Source organism: Buteo buteo, chromosome 2 (assembly GCF_964188355.1).
Source record: "Buteo buteo chromosome 2, bButBut1.hap1.1, whole genome shotgun sequence".
NCBI classification, from domain to species: domain Eukaryota; kingdom Metazoa; phylum Chordata; class Aves; order Accipitriformes; family Accipitridae; genus Buteo; species Buteo buteo.
In genome coordinates this window covers 18,784,444-18,806,968 of record NC_134172.1, presented here as the reverse complement: position 1 = coordinate 18,806,968, position 22,525 = coordinate 18,784,444, and the positions used below count along the sequence as shown (strand labels likewise).

General features: G+C 41.9%; 1 protein-coding gene across 12 annotated transcripts in view; it reads right to left on the bottom strand.

Moving 5' to 3' along the window:
* The window catches only part of ABI1 (abl interactor 1), an 86,348-nt gene that overhangs the window by 40,718 nt on the left and 23,105 nt on the right, over positions 1-22,525 (bottom strand). For all 12 annotated transcript variants that reach the window (XM_075047246.1, XM_075047192.1, XM_075047175.1 and 9 more), the window contains exon 2: positions 20,197-20,364. In XM_075047246.1, coding sequence (XP_074903347.1) covers positions 20,197-20,364 — 168 coding nt within the window. The remainder of the gene's footprint in view (positions 1-20,196; positions 20,365-22,525) is intronic.

Genomic DNA, 22,525 nt, shown 5'->3' with positions numbered 1-22,525 from the left:
CGCCAGACTTCCTGTGCTACGCCAAGCAAGTAGCTTTGCTTGCTTGGGCCAGTTCCTCAGAGCTGTCCACCTGCACCAGCTATGAGAACAGACATAGACAGAGTGTAGGTGGGCACAGGTATAGGCAGCGCTGCCCTAGCTGTCTGCTCTGAGCACAGTGAAACACAAGGACAAACATACCCAGGATTTCTCTGTAAAACAGCTTCCACTGATGATTTTAATTGCTAGTAAAAATGCAGAAGTGAATTATGGATCACACTTTCTGTGCTTTGGCAAACCCCACCACCAATTTTAACCATTTGAGCAAGCCACATGTACATACACTTGAATAAGAACTGTGCTGTGAACATTACTCGTTTAAAAAAAAAAAAAAGGCAAGCCCTCCAATGACCTCTGATACATGGTCATGGGGAGTACAACATGAATTTTTGCATTCTACCTAACTTTTTGTTGTTGTTGTTTTTCAAATTCAACTGCTAGTTCAATTTCCTTCAAGAGTCTGAGTATAATAAACAGGTAGAAAAAGAATGTATCACTAATGTAGATTGCTGTGGGATGACACAGAGAAGGGGAGATGGAGAGATTATTTACAATTATCTTCTACCTGCCTCCTAAAGCCTGTGGCTTTTCAGCATCAAAAGCTGGGAGCAGGGGAGAGAGAAGTAGCTTCCACGGTGTTATTCCCTGTTCTAACACAAAATCCCCTATCACTCTAGAATACGCTTTCCAGTATTTGCTGGAGATTCAGCTGTGGCTGAACACCACACACCACTACTTCACAACCATTGTACAACAGGAAGTACAGATCCAGCTCTGCATCAGATCAAAACCACAGTGTATGGCAAATTAACTATTGCTAACCATCCACTTGAGCTTCATGCTGCATGACAAACACCTTTTTGAAGGACAGTTCTCTTAGTCCTCTCTCTGCCCCTGCGCTCATCTTCTTTTCATCAGGACAGGATTCTGATAAGGGAACTAGCAAGGTACATCCCCTCTCCACTGGTGAGTTGTGGATGTTCTACACAGTGAACTGAATAGACATTTCAATGATTAATTAACACCTATTGCATTGCTAATACAAGTTTCCAGAGGAAAAAAAAAAATCTAAATGGAACCAAAGAATTATTAATTATATTTGAACACAAGCCAGAAATGCAAAAATCCGCTGATTAAAAACAGTCTCTAAAATAGAAGACATTTCAAAAGAGAAGTGTTTCAAGTTTAAAATCCTAGTGATTGATTTTGACAGAATAACATTTTGGATGTGCAGTCATAACATGTGATGCTTGTATTCAGTCTTAAAAAGCACAAAAAGCAGATAAATCCTTTTGATTATGCAAAGTCAAATCCCAACTGTATGTGTGAGTATTTCAGTACCTGAAATTAGATTTCAGTCATTTCAGATTTCTTTTTTGCTGGGTATTCCTCAAGATATGCATGCATATCAAAGAGTTGCAGTCAACAACTCGATGTCCGAGTGGAGACTAGTGACGAGTGGCATTCTTCAGGGGTCGGTATTAGGACCGGCACTGTTTAACATCTTTGTCTGCGACATGGACAGCAGGATTGAGTCCACGCTCAGCAAGTTTGCCGACGACAGCAAGCTGCATGGTGTGGTTGGCAGTCTGGAGGGAAGGGATGCCATCCAGAGGGACCTGGACAGGCTTGAGAGGTGGGCGCGTATGAACCTCATGAAGTTCAACAAGGCCAAGTGCAAGGTCCTACACTTGAATTGGGCCAATCCCAAGCACAAATACAGGCTGGGCAATGAGTGGATTAACAGCAGCCCTGAGGAGAAGGACTTGGGGGTATTAGTGGGTGAAAAACTGAATATGAGCCAGCAATGTGCACTCGCAGCCCAGAAAGCCAATCGCATCCTGGCTGCATCAAAAGAAGTGTGGCTAGCAGGCTGAGGGAGGTGATTCTGCCCCTCTACTCCACACTTGTGAGACCCCATCTGGAGTACTGTGTTCAGCTCTGGGGGCCCCAACATAAAGACACGGATCTGCTCAAGCAGGTCCAGAGGAGGGCCACAAAAATGATCAGAGGGCTGGAACATCCTCTCATGTGAGGAAAGGCTGAGAGAGTTGGGGTTGTTCAGCCTGGAGAAGAGAAGGCTCCAGGGAGACCTTATAGCAGCCTTCCAGTACTTCCAGGGAACCTACAGGAAAAGATGGGGAAGGATTCTTTATCTGGGAGTGTAGTGATAGGACGAGGGCTAACAGTTTTAAACTGAAACAGGGTAGATTTAGATTAGATATTAGGAAAGAATTCTTTACTGTGAGGGTGGTGAGGCACTGGAACAGGTTGCCCAGAGAGGCTGTGAATGCCCCGTCCCTGAAAGCGTTCAAGGCCAGGTTGGATGAGGCTTTGAGCAACCTGATCCAGTGGAAGGTGTCCCTGCCCATGGCAGGGGGGTTGGAACTAGATGATCTTCAAGGTCCCTTCCAACCCAAACCATTCTAGGATTCTATTCTGAGTAGGCTCATTTAAAAAAAAAAAAAAAAAAAGGAACAAAATATGCTTATGCAAGCTCCCACATGAGAGTTTCAGCATTTTAAAGTGGCTGAACAAGTCCCTCTTTTTCTTACTGGAAGCAGTGCACTTGTCTAGAATTAAACAAAACATACAAATTAAATACGTTCTTGACTGAAGAAAAGCACAAGGACAGAAAGGAAAAATTAAACAGCTTCTTCAGTAGTTTGGACTCACTAAAGAACCACCATGGGAGTAGAACAAAATTGTATGTCAAACGAAAAGCATTTTGTGCGCCAAAAAAAGCAACTTCATAGGAGATGAACATGTGCAATTGCAAAGAGCACTGCAGGTGGCTGAAAAGGAAACCATCTAAAAAAAGCCTACAAAAAAAATAAACTCAACAGAACAAGTTTGAACTTTCTGAAAGTTGTCTGAGGTAAGGAACTGTTAAAGCTGGAATAACAACAAGCCAGAATGCTCATGCCTGAGCAAAAATAAAAAAATTTTAAAAAAAAAGAAAAAAAGAAAAAAAAACCTTCAAAGCTAAACCGCTCACATTTAGTTGTAACTTGGCAGTTCAAATTGTGGGAAAGAAGGGAAAGCCCACCAAAAGCAGTGAGCTAACATAGCCTTAGCTTTATCACCTCTTTAGTGCTTTAGTTTATCACCTCTAATAGCAAAAATAAAATATTTTCCAGCAATAAAGTCTATGTTACATAGTTGGGATAGTGGATTTATTGCATCTCTCAAAATAATTATGCTAAAGAATAACAAAACTCCCACATAAAACCTATTCTGATTTGTCACATGTACTTACTTGAAAGTTTTCTGAATTAATTTTCAGGCACACACTTTTCTTAAAACAAAACAAAAAAACCCAACAACTAACCCAAAACCAACAAAAAACTTGAGCAAAAGCCACACAGACACAAAAATTCCTCTCCCAAACACTTCCCTTCTCCAGGTGAATTCAGGGCCTATGAGGTGTCTAAGATTGACAGTCCTGGGACAGATTGTTTCCCTAAAACACAAAACAGGGACAATATATGTGGAAATGATGCTGAGTACCCTTTAGCCACCTGCCAACATAGTTTTGATTACAAATCATCCAAGGCATAGCGTTATTTCTATACCTCTTTGATCATACCTCATTTGATGGCAGCAATATAAATAAGCTAGTGGGTGTCCTTGGTTCAGCTGGGATAGAGTTAATTTTTACAGGAACCTGGGAGGTGGGGGGCATAGCCGGGGCAGCTGACCTGAACTAGCCAAGGAGCTATTCCATACCATGTGACATCATGCTCAGTATATATATAGGGAGCGGGTCGGGGGGTGGATCCTTCTTTCGGTGGGGGAAGTGGCGGAGCGTCAGGTCCCGGGTGGTGAGCAGTTGCACTGTGCATCACTCTTTTTGTATACTCTTTCATTAGTACCGTTGTTGTTGTTGTAATTCCTTTGTGTTGTCCCAGTAAACTGCCTTTATCTCAACCCTCGAGGTTCCAGGTTTTTTTCTTTTCTCTCCTCCGTCTTCCCCCCATCCCACCGGAGGGGGGCGGGAGGAGTGAGCGAGCGGCCGCGGGGTTCTTTGTTACCGGCTGGGCTAAAACCACGACAGTGGGAAATCTACTGGTTTTCAGTTGGGTCAGCGTTACACCAAAAGTAACTCCTGAGTATTAATTAAACAGCCATCAGATGGCTAAAAGCCACATTATCTACACCACAAGCCCTCTTGGGCTTAGTGCCACAAACACAGCTTACCACACATGAAATGTCTTTTTCTCTTCTTTTGTTTCCTGAATGTTCAAAGGTTGAAGATTAATAGTTCTCTTCTGGGGAAAATGTAAAGTTCTGGATTTTTTCAAGATTTCTTACAAAGCAAGAGAGTCTCTATGGCAGACAACTTTGTTGCAACACCAACTTTGTTGTGACCTCCAACATTGGAGGTGCTACTCCAATGGGAGGATAACCAGCAATGGCCACTTTTTTTCCTCTCGTCCCCATTGCCAGTGAGTCTTATCGGTAAAATAAGATGTCAGGAAAAACCCTTAGCCACTACAGATCCCACTTAAAAGTTTTCAGTATACTTATTCTACTCTGCAGTTAACTTACTACCCATACTACTATTTTCAGCATATTATTGCAGCAAAGAGCTCTTCCATGTCACTTTAATATCAAAAAAACTAGGATGTGACAAGCTCCTCACTTTTGTTTTCAAAGACAAACACAGAACAAGACAGTTCAACTCTGACCCACTCTCCCCTTTCACAAACCCCCTTCAGTAACCAGCTATCCCTTCTGAAGGTACATCAACAGAGGACAAGCTTAGAAGCATCATGAACTTCACTCAGCTCAAACTTCTTCTGAAATCCCAGTTTCCACAGCATTGCACATAGAAGCCTATTAAGATATTCTAGCAAAAAAGGAGAGTTAACAAAAATTCCCTCACATGTTTCCTAAGACTGTGTTACTATTTTGGACTAAGTCATACAGACTTCTTGTAATTTGGGATATATTAAGTAAAAGCAGAAGACAGACAACCAAATCACAAGCATGTATGACGCTTACTAGTTAGCAGGGTGGAGACGAAGGGACAGGGCAGAGATGGAATTGCTAGGGCTGCTCTACTTCTCCATTGCCTTTTTAATTTCCACACACAACTAGAACAGGAAGTTGCACATTGTTTCTGTAAATGGATTTCCCTTAGCCTCCTACTCTTGGCCATGACTGATATGCAGTACTGCAGTTACATCTACTGGGAACATCCACATGGCCTCAACAGTCCTAGCAGCACTTATTCCATTTTGAGCCACAGCCTTCCCTAGCCAAAACTTTTCCAGACTAAGGCTGGACACTCTGGCAAAGGACCCTGGCCCAAGAAGAAACCACACCACCAGTCAACCCCTCCTCCAGGACCATCTCTCAGACTTGTACATGCATGCACCCAGCAGCGAGTTCTTGGCTCAATCCTGTGCAAGTGCACCTGAACACAAACGCTGCAGCCTGATGGCAGGCTGAAAGGCAGTACAAGTCTTGAAGAGCAGCCCTGTGCATAGGCACAGAGAGGAGGACATCAGTACATCCCCGCTGCTGAATGCGTTCTCACTACCATTACAGTAAATTCATTAGTCAGACTGATCATGTGTTCAGAAATTAGACATTTCCACTGTGCAGTTATTAGTGCAATGATTAAACTTGATTGCAAACGCTTGGGGAGAAGAGCATCAGCCATTGGGGATGACATACAGAACGAAGCCTGTAGAAAGAGGCAGCCAGAAGCCTGTGGTTTTCAAGATCTTGTCTCCATCATAATTGAGTCCACAATTGGTGGGGGTGGGGGGGAGCAGAGAACAAAACACTGTCTGGCACTAGAGAATGGCAGGAAAAAAAGAGACTGGCCATCTTTTAATCTCACTCAAGGCAGAAGTTAGACATACAGTACACAAATACGGACCAATGAAGTGTTTAAAGCTAACTGAGAAAGGTACACTGGTGCCCTGGGAAAGGTGCTCCAAACACGGTGGTGGGTTACAAGCCTCTGAACTGCACCACAGCATTTCAACAGAAGGCCTTACAGCTCCATGATAACAACCACGATGGACTCGTGCATAACTGGCCGCTGACCTGTGCAATATTGGACAGCTAAGCACATGCTAAAGAGTTATTGAACTTCTGCAAGAAACTTAGCTGCACAGGAAAGACAGCTGTGCAACTTCTGTGGCCTGCCTCCTCCCCACTGGTTTGGTAAAGCCTGGTTTTCCTGAGTGAGGTCAATGTACTTCTTGGATTTAAGTTGTGTATATCCATTCAGCAATACAGACAGTGTTTATTCCCAGAATTATATAGCTAATGTAAATGACAACTATGCATTTGTTTTAAGAACTACCACAGTGAAGAAATCTAGGCAAATGGGCAGGAGGGGAAGAGTACACAGGAAAAAGTATCTTTATTCGATTAACATCTGCAGGCTGCTCACAATCTGTTTTTCCAGGATGTTTGCTTAAGTCACATAATTGTTTGCAGAACCTCTGCTTTCTAAAAATGCATTTGGGAAAAAAAAAAAAAAAAGAAAAAGAAAAATCACATCACATTGTCTTTATTCTGTTTCTACTGACCAGATGATGGTTTTTAAACACTATTGAACTAGGTGACCTGTCATTATCCAATACTGACCAGTCAGCAGCATTCTCAATCTTATTTCAGACAAACATTTCACATGGAAAACAGTGTTTAAGAAGTTTTTCAAATAATTTCCAAAAGAATAAATGCATTAGGTATATTTATTCCAAGTAATTCAGCCAGCTCTAGTAGAGAGCATCTCTGAAGAGCTTCTGCATTAACTGAAGGACTACACATTTAATGCAGCCTAGGGAAAATACAGTTTCATAAAGATATTGAACTGAAAATAACATGCAAGTAACTTGGAGTTGTGGTCCCATCAAGCTCCTTTTGCTCCCAGGGCTGGAGGTCTAGACATAAGAAGCAAGCTAACTGGGACTGAAGCTTGATAATTCTCTCTGCCAGCCAAGAGGCACACTGCACTGCAGGAGGAATGCTTAAAGCAGCAAAATCCCAAGTGATTGAACTTGAATTTCTCTCAGTGAGAGCTTAATGAAACTTCAGGAAGTGGGGGATGGTTTCCTTATTTGTTAATGTGCCACAGCCTGTACTAAGAAAAGGGAAAAGTACATTATTTTAACCAAAACACCATGAACAACCCCAGAAGTTCTCTCCCCCATTTTAGCATCCAGGTGCCAGAGTAGCACCAAATGCTACCACTATATCAGGGATGCTTCAAAACTGTAATATATGAAAGACAAGCACTTTTGTGGTCAGCTGTCATACTACTGACAAAATAAGGCACTAATGGACATGTCTACAGGATGATGGATGGAACACCATTCATAAAGCACAGAATCAGTTATGGCTAATTATACATCACTTTAGGAGGAGACTAAAACAGTGATACATAAGTGGTGAGCAGACCATCCTCAGTGTGCAGAGAGGAACAAGTAAAATAAAGGATGGTCTAGCTCCTGTCAGCTTACAGGCTTATAACCCTGTCAGTGCTGTCTCTTTACATGAGATTTAGGGTGTATGAGGAAACTTAAATCCAAACACAGTAGCACAGGTAAGAGATTAGATAGCTGGGAAAGTCTAGTTTGTTTCAGGCTATTGACTGGACTTCTCTCTTTACCTTAATACCCATAATTACATGAAGATAGCACATTTCTGGTACAACTTACAGGTTTCACCTCCCAAATGGAGATTTTCCTCAGTTACTTCAGCATCTCACTCATCCCCATAGCAGGCAAAAAGTGCCCTATGTTGGAGCACTAGAATAACATAACATTTCTACTGTTCATCCCTTCTCAAATGCCATGTTTCATCTGCTAAGACACACATGCAGATCAACTGCAGACTTTCAAGCTAAGTTTATTTTTTAAAAAACATCCAGGTTTAAATAGTACTTTAATTTCTTCTAATTAAGAGGAATAAACAATTTGCTAGTCCACATGAGGTGGCATGTTATTAGCTTACGATACACAACCTATCAGCTACTAGAGAGCAAAAATAGGTATACTGCTCAAAAACTTCAGTAACACCTTTTCCAGCCTAGTTTAGGAAACAAGCCTTATCCACAGTACAGCTCTTCTCTTTTAGTCCTGTACTACATCTGGCCATTGCTGCATCTTGCCCAATACTTGACTCAACAACACATGTAAGAAAATCCTATAAATGGACAAAGAAGGATCGTCTTCCCAAAGACAACGTTTATCCCCTTTCCAGTCAGACAGAGGTTGATTTGTGGTTTGAAGGCTTATGCTGCAACCTTATACAGCCTAGTTTTGAACATAGTTCAAAAAGACAACTTAAAAAGAAGAAAAAACAATCCCGTAAGACACTGAGTTCAACAAGAAAGCAGAATTTCCTATGATCAAATCAAGCCTTTCAGTCATTATTCAATATTTCCCTGTTCTTGTATTTTCAAAAGATGGCCCAAATGACCTTTCCTGAAGCAATGATATGTTTTATTATTTCCATCATGACCCCTCTTAACTCTAAGGTCCCCATCCTACTTGTTCTCACTTTGTATAGAAGACTGATAGTTTTTAATCACACCCTTGGTGCTCCTGGTTTTGCCACATAGAGAAATTTGAGATAGTGTGACAAGATCAGGTTGACAAGACATGAGTTTTCTCTTGCAAGTAAGGAACAGAGAAGCCAGTTAAAAGAAACAGCAAGCTATGCTTCAATCCCCATGTGACACCACACTGAATTGTACTGATGGATCCATTATAAATAACCATTGCAGGACAACACATGGCGGGGAAAAAGCAAGTGCTTTTAGGCGTGAACAGGTGAAGCTACACAACCATGGCACATTAGCATTCCTACAAGGATACATTCAGGAAAAAAGTCACAGCTATTTAGCTGATTCTCAAAGAGGAAGCAAACAAAATTCAAGATCTGTGATTCTATGGTCATATACTACTTACATTTTTGTGCCCACAAGATATAATTAGGCACAATACTAGGCAAAATTATTTAATAATGTTAACTGTTTGCTGGAACCAGGAATGAATGTTAGAAGGGAAAGTGACAGCTTTTAGTAATCTATTTTTTGAAACTGAGGAAGAGGCAGACATACTGTTATGGTGATTACTTCTACATGCACAGCCAGCATTCCAAATAGGAATGAGTGAAAAAGCAAATCACAGCCTCCACTAGTTGTCAAACTGTGCTAGTCCAAAACATACTCTAATTTTTCTCAAAAAAGAAAAACCCTACATACAGCACAGCTTTTAACCAAACAAATCTACTATTATTTTATTTCCAATACTACCATGACACCCTTTCCATGATGGTACTAGCAACAGGGTCAGTTAAGAATCAACAATATTCTCCAATGGAATAAGTAGTTCTGAAGAAATAATATTCATGGCAACCTATTTCTATTATGTGTTCAGCCATAAATTATATAAATTAATATAATTTCACACACACTTTTTTCTATTACAGTAAAGGGAAACTTTCCACTTTGTGCTCTGCAACTGCCCCAGTGATGCAGAGGTCATACTGTCCCAGATGTTGTTGGGGAAAGGAGACACACTGGGGCACAGCAGTCACATGACAAGTGTTCGATAAGATTAATACAGTTGGATAGATTTCCATACTTCATACACACTTTTTAAAAGTTACAATAAAACAACAGAAGTTGTCCCAGCTATAGAAGAACAGCTAATAAGTCATTTATATACGTCCCATGAACTAATAAAAGAGTTTGTTCACTGCGTGTATAACCTGTAAGGGGGCTTTTACAAGACATGCATAACATACAATTGGGTCCCAAAAGGCTGCTAGTAAAGAGAATAAAGTCAAACCAGGAGCAGTATAAGGAGTGGCAGAATGTTACTGCTGGCTTATAAAACACTCAAATGAATCATTACGTGGTTTTCCATCTGCAGATGAACATTAACTAAACACTTATGTGCCCCCCAATAAAACCAGCCAGCAAAAAGCACTAAGCAATTCCCTTCTGAATGGCACAAGAAGTCCAGCCACAAGCACCCAACAGCACATGTTCATGTGCTTGAGTGGCAGATTATGAAGAGAGGTAGCTTCACTGATGCAGTACAACCAAGACTCATCTGCTCCACAATAAGCTTCTTGTACTTGCTTTTCCTCAAATATAGTCAAGCTCAAGCATAACACGAACCAGCTACCATGAAAACCAACATCCCAAATAGCTGCATTGGATGGTGCAGATATGGTGACCAACTTAATGCTTTAGTAGGTGGTTACCTGCTGCTGTATTAGACACAATGTTCTTCTAACCATCACCTCATACACTGCATTTCCTTTTTGCTTTGCCCTTATGCCACTAAAACATTGACAGAGATAAGAAAACACTAATTCAGTGTAAGAGGAGCTGTTCACATGTGAAGACTGCTGGTTTACTGAGACTTGAAATAGAAGGAAAATTAATTTCAGGCAACAATCTAATCAGACACATCTGAAGGAAAAAAAACTCCTTGAAAAGTCCAATATGTGACTTTACAGCAGGTTAGTGATGTGTTTCATTTATGTGGTATATCTTCCAGATATGAGAGGTTTTCATTAAAAAAGAAAGATTGCACAAACACCCTTGACTCCTTTGTTGCACAAAGTTATCAAAAAGGCCTTTCAGAGTAATGTTCACAGTCCTGGGATTTTGGACTTTGATTTCAGAAAACAAGAGGCTGCATCAAGCCTCTTAATTTAGTATTTAATGATGTATCTAGAGCTTACGGCCAAATAGCGATTCAGCAGAAAGGAGGTTTTAATGGTCTAAAACACATTGAAAACAATGCATTCAGACTGCCCTTCTACCAGACTGTGAAATGGGAATCAGCATATGAAGGAATTCATTACAGTCAATGACTATTAAAGTTAGCAACTTCCCCCATTCCCCAAAAACACATTCAAACCCTGCATTCACACAAAAAAAGGGGGAATAAAGAACAACAGGAAACAAAGTTTCTGTGTCAGTTTCTTCTTCTCCATCAAAGAAACTGCCCTTCCCTATCACAGAAAGGCTGACAGTTGTGGTTGCTCTCTCATAGGTGTACATAACTAAGTATCATGGGGTGTTTTTGTTTTGATTTTCTTTTGTTGGTCACGTGTTGGGTTTTTTTACTGCATCAGCTGAACTGTACAGGAATTACAGACAGATCCTATGTGTATTCATTTGTGGTCATGACAGGAATTTCTCAACAGAACAGCTGACAAGGCAACCCTTACACATTATACTACATTCTGAGCAATTCATACGTATCATGTAGAAGCTGATATGCACAAAGTTAACAATAATTTTCATAAGCAGACAGATAACCAGAGCAAGCACAGTACAACTCTTGGAGCCTTAGCCTCTATCACAGAGAATACAGGAAGAACAGGATGTGAAGCAAAGGCCACAGAGATAACTGTCAGCACTTTATTAGGAGAGGGAACATCACCCAAGCCAAGGTTAATCTAAACAAAAGGTGCAAGTTTCTTTGCCATATTTAGAATATTTGTGTCTGCTGACAAGCAAGGGCAGTCCAAGAGAACCAGAAAGAAGACATTATCTTTCTAATGTACACAACATTAGATGAAGCTCTAGTTCCTGCAGAAACACTTAGTCTTGTCACACACTTTTGGACATGCAGAAAGGAAAAGTCTGTATGGAAGTAGAGCTTACAAGAATTTGTAGACATGGAGCAGCAGTTACTCCCCTGACTTTGCAATGGTCTCTCCTCTCTACCATTTAATTCCTATAGCTTATGATGTGCCTTACAAGGATACAAAGTCAGCTTTTAGGATCTATTCAGCCACTGAAGTGTAACGCTGAAGAGTCACACCAGAGGGTAACCTGTTCCAGTGCTGCATCACACTCTAAAATAAAAAGGATTTTCCCAACTCCATGTACTAACACGCCAAGCTTCAACTTGTGGCTAACTGTTCAACATTACACTGCCACTACCAAGAGAAAGACTAACTGCAAAGATGACAGAGCCAGACTTCAGTATCTGTAGGCTACCATTACATCACTGCTTTGCTTCCTCTGTCAGACTAAACAAGCACAACTCCTTCAACCTCTCTTTGTAGGCGGCATGCTCCACGTCCCTGACCATCTCAGCATCCCTCTCTGCTGACTACCTCCAGTCTCCCTAAATCACTCTTGAACAAGGCATGGGAGACACAAAAAACCCCAGACATAGCACTCGAGGTGAAGCCTCATCATTGCAGAGCAGATGATAATCATTGCCCCTCATCTGCCAGCGACACTCTTCCCAAGGCAGCCCTGCCACACTGTTTCACTTATTCAGATGGCCTTGTGTTGTTGGCTCACCCTAAGCACAGCATCCACCAGAACACCAGCTCCTTTTCAGCAGGACTGCTACTCACACAGTCACCTCCCAGCACATACAAATGCACAGGGTTATTCCACCTCCGGTGCAAGGCCTTGCACCTTGCCTCATTTCCCCAAGGTTTTTGCTGGCTCAGTCCTCAAGTTTCTCAAGGTTCCTCTGCACTGAAGCTCCGCCATTCAGCATATGAATCACCTTTCCTAATTTGGAGTTATCCCCAGATTTGCTGAGGACATGCTTTACATCCCGGATAGTCTCCAAAGAATATTCTGAACAGCGTGGGCTCCAGTATCGACCCTACTTGTTAGCAGCCATCAACCATTTGCTAGTTCTGGATAATTTTCTTTCCATTTAACAGTCCTTTTGTCCAGTCCATATGTTCTTCATGTCAGAGAACAAGACCAGAGTTTTAAGCATCCTCTTCTTTTTAAAGAGCCAACTTCAGGGTAAAAGTACCTGGACAGCTGTCCTTTGGAAGCACAGTCATCACTAAGAGGATCTGGAGAGGTCTTTTTCTCCCATCCACAAGTGTACTAAAGTACTTTACATAATTGCTTGTTTCTAGGCATAACCACCCACATTCATCAGCAGATGATTTGTCACATTTTCTACCTTCTTTCTACTTTCTTGGCTTTCAAACATGAATTTGAACTGTGTTGTTATCATATACCACAATCCATGAATGCAGTATCACATTAATCCAAAGGACAGACAGACACACTCTGAAAGAAAGCTCTTTCCCACAAACTCAAACATAAGAGTCCTCACTGTACATGCACTGCCTTATGCCTCTTCAAACATCAGAGACCTGCTGAGCACCTCACAGCTCTTGTGCTTTTCTTTCCTGGCAAACACCAGTTATTGTGTTCTCAACATGCTACTACTTAGAAGCTCACCACTTCAAGCCCGAGAACATCTTCAGCAGAGCTTCTCAGAAAACTAATCCACATCAGTCCTGACTGGTTGCTCACCTAATGGAAAAGGCCTTAGTATTTGGGGATGGGGATAGTGTGTATGGTGTGTATGTGTGATTCAACACAGGCTACAGCTGTAAGTTTCAGAAGTCCTACAAGAAAAGATAACATCTCTGTATTTCATTATTGCCCCTGACTTTAGCTAGACAACCACACCATAGAAACAGAGGGCATTCAGCTTTCTGCTTGCATGCAGTATTTGAATTACACATGCAATGAATTAGACATGGATGGTGACAGGCAAGATTCTTCTAAACTAATTCAGGGGATTTATTTATTTTTTTTTTAGTTCTAAAAGCTTCTAACTTTTAATGGTGACAAAAGATGCACTTTTTTTTTTTCCTGAGATTTATGCTTTCAGAACATGTTGTTTTGTAATAGCCCCTATTTTGCTTCAGAGGAGAGCTTCAGAGGCCAAAGAAAGTCTTAACACTGAACGTTTAAGGGGTGCAGTGTTTCCTGGTGCAAATCATCATTTCTTAAAAAGGAGTCTATTGCTTGCTTCATGCTTCAAGAGGCATGGATTTAAATACTGAGCTATTTAAAAACTGTTTATGTCCAGGAAAAAAAAAAAAAAGGAAGAGTTGCTACACCCAGTACTGCAGCTGCCTCGATATAAACGTGAGCACTGATCTGTTACATTTTTCAGTTTTGACACAGTAAACAAGGGTCTCGCTGTCAACCTCTCTCTCCTCTGATGAATCTGGCTGTCCCATCTTCATTCTCTTGAAGTTTGTGGAAGTGAAGCAGCAAAAAATTTATCTTAAAGTACATGTTTAAGTCAGTTCTCCTTTCCAAGAGGAGGAGGGGAAGAGAAGAGAACAACCAAGAAACAGTAAGTCAAAAGAGCAAAGAACAGAGCCTCAAATTTCTAAAGGAACAGTTTTCCCTTGTCAAATATTCAAGCTGTGAAAAGGTGAATTTTTAACTCCTCTGCTAAAAGACACTGATTTTTCAGAATGGAGGGATACGAGAGGATTTTTTAATTTTATTTTTTAAAGAATTAACTCATTGGCTCAGGGACCCATGCAAGAATGGCACAAATGAACAACATAAGTTTAAACAGCAAACCAGAATTTCATTTAATACACATAGAAAATAAACATAAAGAAGCATAAACTGCATTCAGAGCACAAACATACAGTGTCTTGCTTAATTCATCATCAGGGTACATGAAAAAAATCCTGGGTTTATTTAGCTGCAGCACACCTTAAGAAATATCTTATGCTGAATGTTAAGGTCTTCATTCCTTCCCCACCTCAATGTCCAAGGTCCTTCCTGGTGTCTCCCATTGCAGGCTGACCCTCAGCTTCTCCCTTCCTCTTTCACTGCCCAGTCCACGCATTCACCCATCTTCCCTAAAATCACTACCAAAGAAAATATTGCCTATTCCAGACACCTTACACTTCATATGCTACAAAGAAAGCAAAACACCTGGCTATTGGTGTTCAAACTTCTTCAAGGAAAATTTCTTTTTGGTCGCTCCAACTAAAGACACTCTATACTATAGCAAAACTGCTGCTCTGCTACTGCCTAACATTTGTGGATGGACAAGTCAGCAGTGACTGCTGATAGGAACCACATGGGGCTCAAGTTCCCACTGGATGGGGGGGAAGTGAGTGAAAGGACTGTCGTGGTTTAGCCCAGCCAGCAACTAAGCACCACGCAGCCGCTCACTCACTTCCCCCCCATCCAGTGGGATGGGGGAGAAAATCAGGAAAAGAAGTAAAACTCCTGGGTTGAGATAAGAACGGTTTAATAGAACAGAAAAGAAGAAACTAATAATGATAATGATAACACTAATAAAATGACAACAGTAAGTAATAAAAGGATTGAAATGTACAAATGATGCACAGGGCAATTGCTCACCACCCGCCGACCGACACCCAGCCAGTCCCCGAGCGGCCAAAAAAAAAAAACAAAACTGCCTCCCCCCCCTTCCCAGTTCCTAAACTAGATGGGACGTCACATGGTATGGAATACACCGTTGGCCAGTTTGGGTCAGGTGCCCTGGCTGGGCATGAGAAGCTGAAAATCCTTGACTATAGTCTAAACACTACTGAGCAACAACTGAAAACATCAGTGTTATCAACATTCTTCACATACTGAACTCAAAACATAGCACTGTACCAGCTACTAGGAAGACAGTTAACTCCATCCCGGCTGAAACCAGGACATTCCTCCACTGCCTTTTTACACCAGTGCCCCATAGGGAAAGCTGAGATGGCACGCTGTAACAGCGTGGCACTCAGGCTGGCTCTGCTTTCACATCTTGGATCAAAACTAGCTCAACTCCTACCTGAAACTTCCCTTTTAAGTATGGCCATTCTCAAGACAAATAAAAACAAAAGCACCAAATAAGAACAGACAGAAATACGCAATGTAACTGTGACTGCAACAGGAAGCTTGTAGTAGGGAGTCTAGAGATATTTATAAACATAGAATCGTTTAGGCTGGAAAAGACCTAAGATCATTGAGTCCAACTATTAACCTAACACTGCCAAGTCCACCACTAAACCATGTCCCCAAGCACCATGTCTACACATCTTTTAAGTACCTCCAGAAATGGTCACACAACCACTTCCCTGGGCAGCCTGTTCCAATGCTTGACAATCCTTTCAGTGAAGAAATTTTTCCTAATACCCCGTCTAAACCTCCCCTCAATCAACTTGAGGCCATTTCCTCTTGTCCTATCGCTTGTTACTTGGGAGAAGAGACCAACCCCCACCTTGCTACAACCTCCTTTCAGGTAGTTGTAGAGAGCGATCAGGTCTCCCCTCAGCCTCCTTTTCTCCAGACTAAACAACCCCAGGTCCCTCAGCCGTTCCTCATAAGACTTGGTCTCCAGACCCTTTACCAACTTGGTTGCCCTTCTCTGGACACAGTCCAGCACCTCAGTGTCTTTCTCTGCAGTGAGGGGCCCAAAACTGAACACAATATTCAAGGTGTGGCCTCACCAGTGCCAAGTACAGGCGAACAATCACTTCCCGGCTCCTGCTGGCCACACTATTGCTGATACAGGCCAGGATGCCATTGGCCTTATTGGACACCTGGGCACACTGCTGGCTCATATTCAGCCGGCTGTCAACCAGCACCCCCATGTTCTTTTCCTCCAGGCAGCTTTCCAGCCACTCTTCCCCAAGTCTGTAGCATTGCATGGGGTTGTTGTGACCAAAGTGCAGGACCCGACACTTAGTCTTATTGAACCTCATACAGTTGGCCTCAGCCCGTCAATCCAGCCTGTCCAGATCCCTCTGTAGAGCCTTCCTACCCTCGAGCAGATCAACACTCCTGCCCAACTTGGTGCCATCTGCAAACTTACTGAGGGTGCACTCAATCCCCTCGTCCAGATCATTGATAAAGATATTAAACGGAACTAGCCCCAATACTGAGCCCTGGGGAACACCACTTGTGACCAGCCACCAACAGGACTTAACTCTATTTGCCACAACTCTTTGGGCCTGGCTGTCCAGCCATCTTTTTACCCAGTGAACACTATACCCGTCCAAGCCATGCACAGCCAGTTTCTCCAGGAGAATGCTGTGGGAAACAGTGTCAAAGGCTTTACTAAAGTCCAGGCAGACAACATCCACAGCCTTTTCCTCATCCACTGAGCACGTCACCTTGTCATAGAAGGAGATCAGGTTAGTCAAGCAGGACCTGCCTTTCATAAACCCATGCTGACTGGGCCTAATCACCTGGTTGTCCTGTATGCGCCACATGATGGCACTCAAGATGATCTGCTCCATAACCTTCCCTGGCACCAAAGTCAGACTGACAGGCCTGTAGCTCCCCACACTCTTCTTCCAGCCTTCCTTGTAGATAGGTGTCACCTTTGCTAACCTTAATGCCTTTAGTGAAGCCTTGACACTCACGGTGGTCCAACATATAGACTTGTTATGTTTTCCCCCCAAATCTTGCCTAACAGGATGAGTAGGATCTCTTTATACTGGAAGGGTTTGCACACTTCTCCAGAACAGTGATCAAGTCTCTGCTCTGCCATATCAGAGAAGCTTGGAAAGGTCAAGTCAGCTTGACAAAGCTCAAAGTCAATATCAGGGGTTTAAGCCAAAGAGCCAAGCTGTATGTGCACCGCTCTGTATATTGGATGTAGTAAATAATTTTGTGGCAGGTCACTCCAGCCCCACACATTACAGTTAGCTGAAAGACAACTATGACAGCAGAAAACATAGATGCAGCTGGGCAGGCTATTGCTCTGGCTGCTACGTGAAAGCCATTTCTGGAGCTGTTCACTGCCTCTGTGTGCTCAGAGCCACGCTCCCTCACCACAGTGTGATTACTCATGTGAAGCCTCTCTGTTTGCTCTCAATAAGAAACCAAAGCTGAATTTTTTTTTTTCCTATAAAAGCAAGCAAACTTTCCATCTGTAAAATTAAACTCCAGTAACAAGACTATAACACAACACTCCATCATCTAACTTTCATGAGTGCTTTTTCCAGTGAAGAAGATACATAGCTTGGAAAAATATTGAGTGGCTACTAACCAAGATTAGCTCTCCAGTCATTTAGCCTAGAGTCATTCTGGAAAACATGCATAGAGAACTGAAACACCGTAGGGGAACAGAAACTGCCTGCAGGTCGTAACAGCCACAGGATTTTCTTCCATAGAAAGAAGAAAGGTACTTTAACCAGAAAAACTATCAAATTGTACCTCATTTCACAGATATCTGCTCTATGTTGCAAAGCCCAGAATTGAGTAATTGACTGGCAATGCCTCAGATCTCTGTTTCTAGGCCATACCTCTTTCATGGAGAACAATTCCATTTTGAGAATATGTTCATCCCCATGCTTTAGTGGCATGAAAATATTCATGACTGATACAAACACAGGGAAAGGCACTCTGGAGACCTCAGAGAATTTAGAAACAGTGTATCAAAGCAACTGCACAGCAGATTTAAGATATGCAGTTGAAGCATTTGAACAGAAACATTTCGAAGCAAATAGCTGAGCTGGTATTGTCTGTATCCAGTTTAATTCTACAAAATTAGTCTGCAGAGGTTCATTTATAAGCAAGGATTAGTTTCAGGAAAGACCAACCAGGACAGAAGCAACAAGCAAGTGACCTTGCTAAACACTCCTCAAAAGCTCTACAAAGTACTGATTGTTCACAGTCTTTAGCAAACAGTTCATGTATCAGGTGACTCAATAGCTTTCAGTATAGTGCCTTCAATTCGAGCAGCAAACAGTACAGAGGGTTAACACCTTTTGTGCTAGTATCAAACATTCTGGCTTTTTCCATAGTTAGTCATATCAGTGGGCCAATGAGAATTTAATAATAATCACTTCACACACACTGCAGCTCTGAAACACATAAGAAAAGATGTGCTCGGTATAAAAGGGCATCCAATGCTTAGGAAAGCCTGTAGGTTCAGTCCTTTACCCACTCATTTCTTCAGAGGTAGTCATAACCCTAGCATCAAGAAATCTCTGAATACTGGACAGAACAAAAAACTTATCTACAGCAATTGTACTTCCTCCTACTTCCCTGTTGCGGTGGCAGGTGCTTTTTAAATACTTGATACAGCTTTTAACACTGTGTAGTTCTTAGCACATACTAACTGGACAATCCTTTTCGAAAGATTTGTTACTAGGAGGGCCCTTCCCCATGCACTGCAATCTTCTCCCTTCTGACATGTTTTCAGTGAACCACTATGCTGCCATTTAACAGAAAAATTTTTAAGAAACCACTATTAGTCTAAATGAACAGTAAAGAGAGGTTAGCAGGGCCTACAGGGAGAGACAGCAGAGGCCATTAGAAGCACTTTCTTTCAAGTATTTGGTCTAAGGTGTACCACTAACAGGGTCCTGGTTGACCAACAAAGGTTTTAAATTCACCAGCTGAAGAACATTTTGGGTTGAATCCTGAGATTTGTTTATGAAATGTCTCAGATAGGCATAGGACAAAGCCCAGCAAAGATCCAACTGAATTTCAACAAGAGCATATGACAGAGTGGACACTGGGCCCTCAAGAACTCACTCAAGCCCATTTCAGAACAGCAATGTAAGGGTGAAATAACTGAGTGGATCCTATCCCACCCTTTCTTGGCACTAGCACGGCACACACCTGATTATGCAGTAAGCCACCTCCAGGTTAAACACAGCAGACTTATTTTTTTGGCTGAGTTACCACACAATCAGACTGGTGCCAGATCAGATACAAGGCAGGCAGCAGTAGCAACCCTCCCCCCTCAGCAGCAGCCAGCTAGGGTGAAGCTCCAGCCAAGGGAACACAGGTTGCCACTGACAGGGACAGGCCTGTTCTTTCCCATCATCTACTTCCATGTCCTCCCTGCATCAACTCTAGCAATACTGCAGTCACAGCACAAGTCGGGTCAGCTCGCTCATCCAACTGTCTTGGCTTGGAAGGAGTTTGGCTTGAGCAGCTAGTGGCAGCATGTGAACCCCTACCCCTATCCACACAGCTCACGAAATTACATCCTGCAAGGGTATGAAAATAAATGAGATTACTGCATATGTTGCAACATTAAATAAAATACTACTGCTCATATGGTACTTCTATCTGGATTTCCTTTAGAATCCTTCTCTCTACCCCTCCCCTCAACTGCAGCTTTAGATATTGGAATCTTAATAATTAACTCCTACTTTAAACCAAATATAATCCCAGCACTTCTTGATAAAGGAACTGTTTAATCTCAGTCATGACCTCCATCACAAAGTGGCTTTCATAAATATTAAAAGAAAAAAGCCTTACCATTTTCTATCATGTTAGAATTCAAACAAGTCAACATAAACTGTCCAGCTCAAAAATACAAGAAACAAGATAATGCCTCCTCCAACATTGTCAGTCCTCTATTAAAAAAAAAAAATTACCTGGGAGATATGATTGATGGAGGACTCCATCCGCCGTAGCTGGGATGCTTGGATGTCCAGCAGTTGTAATACATTGTTGGCCAGTGCATTGATCTGATAAGCAACGCTGGCTAGAGATTGAGTTGTGTAGGCTTTGGTCTCTTCTAATGCTTTCCTTTTATCTGGAGCCTGTAAAGCAAAAGAACAAGACAGTTTGCTTAAGGCCAGGAAAAGGGTGGTGGCTGGGGGAAAAGGACAGGAACAAAAAATACAACCTATATTTAGAAGAATCTGTAATCAAGAAGATTGACTGTGCAGTCAAAGTACCCAATCTGCATCTACATTTAAAACATTCTCAGTAATAAGGAGCAGATAAAGAATTTGAAAAACATTTAATTTTATTAAATTTAAAAATATTCATAATAAAATTATATGCCAAGAAACAATTCATTCAGTAGAAAACCCAACACTATCGTGATTTGTTGGAGTTGAGTTTCTAAAGCCTGTCCAATCCTTCATTTCCCAAAAAGCCTCCAATTCCCCAGGAACACTGAAATGCAGCTTTTGCCATCTCTTATGAGGTCACGCAGCCCAGGCCAATTAAAGACAGAAAAATATTTTCCCACAGCTGGGTGTCCCCTACTGCACATGCCATCTACAAAGCCAACACTCCAGCTACGCTGGCTACTACTCCCACAGTCCAGGAGAAGGGTGAGCAGAGCATCAGGATGGCATGCACAGAAGGCTCCTGCATGCAGGAGTATTTCTGAAATTACCCCTCCTCATGCAAAAGCTTAATAAACTTCCCTTGACAGCTGAGAAAGTTCACCATTGACTGAGACAACACACATATTTTGAGGTGTCAGAAAGGAGCACAGCTTCCCCCTGAAGGGCAAAAATATAAGGAAAGGATCACTTTCCCACCGAAATCACACCTTGCTAAGGTAAAGTCCTCAATCTGTCCTGAGGCATTACTCCCTAGTCAGAGGGCAGGTTACTGTCCAAGACCAGCAACTACTTACATGACTTGAATTGCACAGCCCAAGTAAGTCCCTTCTCACTGGCAGGATGGGAGGTACCAACACCACCTCCACATGGAAAACACACATGCACCCCGCTCTGAAGTGCTCCCTGTACCACAGCTTGGGAGCTGGCAGTGGAGGCCATGTACTTCATCTGTTACCCAACTTGCAAACTGCAGCTATCCAGAATTCTCTTTTCTTCCCTTTGTAGGAAAGGTACACTGCATAAGGAAGGATTTGCAGTAAACAATGACTCAGTGCTAGCATAGTTTCTTCCTCATTTTATTTATTTGTGGAATAGTCACAGTTGATCTCAGCAACCAAAAGGAAAGGTTCATATTAGTAGTCCCTTCCAACTAGACTTCTGTCTATTATTATCGTTGATTTCTCTGAGTAACACTCAACACACATTGTATGCAACAGTTACACTATTAAGCACAAAGTCAGGAAACAAAGAAAATCCATTTGCATTCAACTGAGCCCTGTGTTTTCCAGTTTCCATGCACTCATTCATTCTTAAATCCTGACTTATTTCTTCACCTCAATTTTTTTATTTAACATCCACGAGTGATAAATCTGCCCGAGTTAAAGTATGAAAAGATGCAACAGCTAATAAGGAATCCTTCTCGTCTCTCTTGCTTTAAGAAGTAAACCAGAAGGCAAACTGTTCATATACGTTATAAAGTTGCAGCATGACCTAAGTACTGCAACACAAGATATGCTAGGCTACCTTTTAATTAAAGATTTTTTAAACAAGGGTGAATTCCCCCCAATCCAGGAAATTTGTTCATATTCATGATTAACTTTCCTAGCAGCATTTTGACACTTATTAGAACACCTGGCTAATGCCATCCTTCTAATGGCTTCATGTACAGATGCCTCTTACAATGCGAAGCAGCAAGAACAGTTTAATGCCATCTGTCGCCAAAAGGTAAAACAGCTATTGCATGTACTAAGGCCACACTACACAAAACTCCATTTTTTAGTGTTTCCAAATGTAAACAAAGCTACCTTTCACCTAAAAAGAGTATTGACATTTCTAGCTGTCAGAAAACTTAGTAAGAGGCATTTTGCTTCTTCAGAAAACAAACTCTGGTGGTAAAAGATCAGTAAAACAACTACTAAAGGTTCAAGAAGCACGTTTCCCAAAGCACCGTGGCTTTCCAAAGAGGCATTTTAAACTTTAAACCATCACTAGCAGTGAATTTAAAAACACTGTCCTACTGAGCCGGAGCCTAAAGAAAACAACTCATGATTTACACTTGAACTTCTACTCTGGACAATGGCGAAAATGCAGGTAGCAGCTTCAGTGATATCTGAAATAAAAG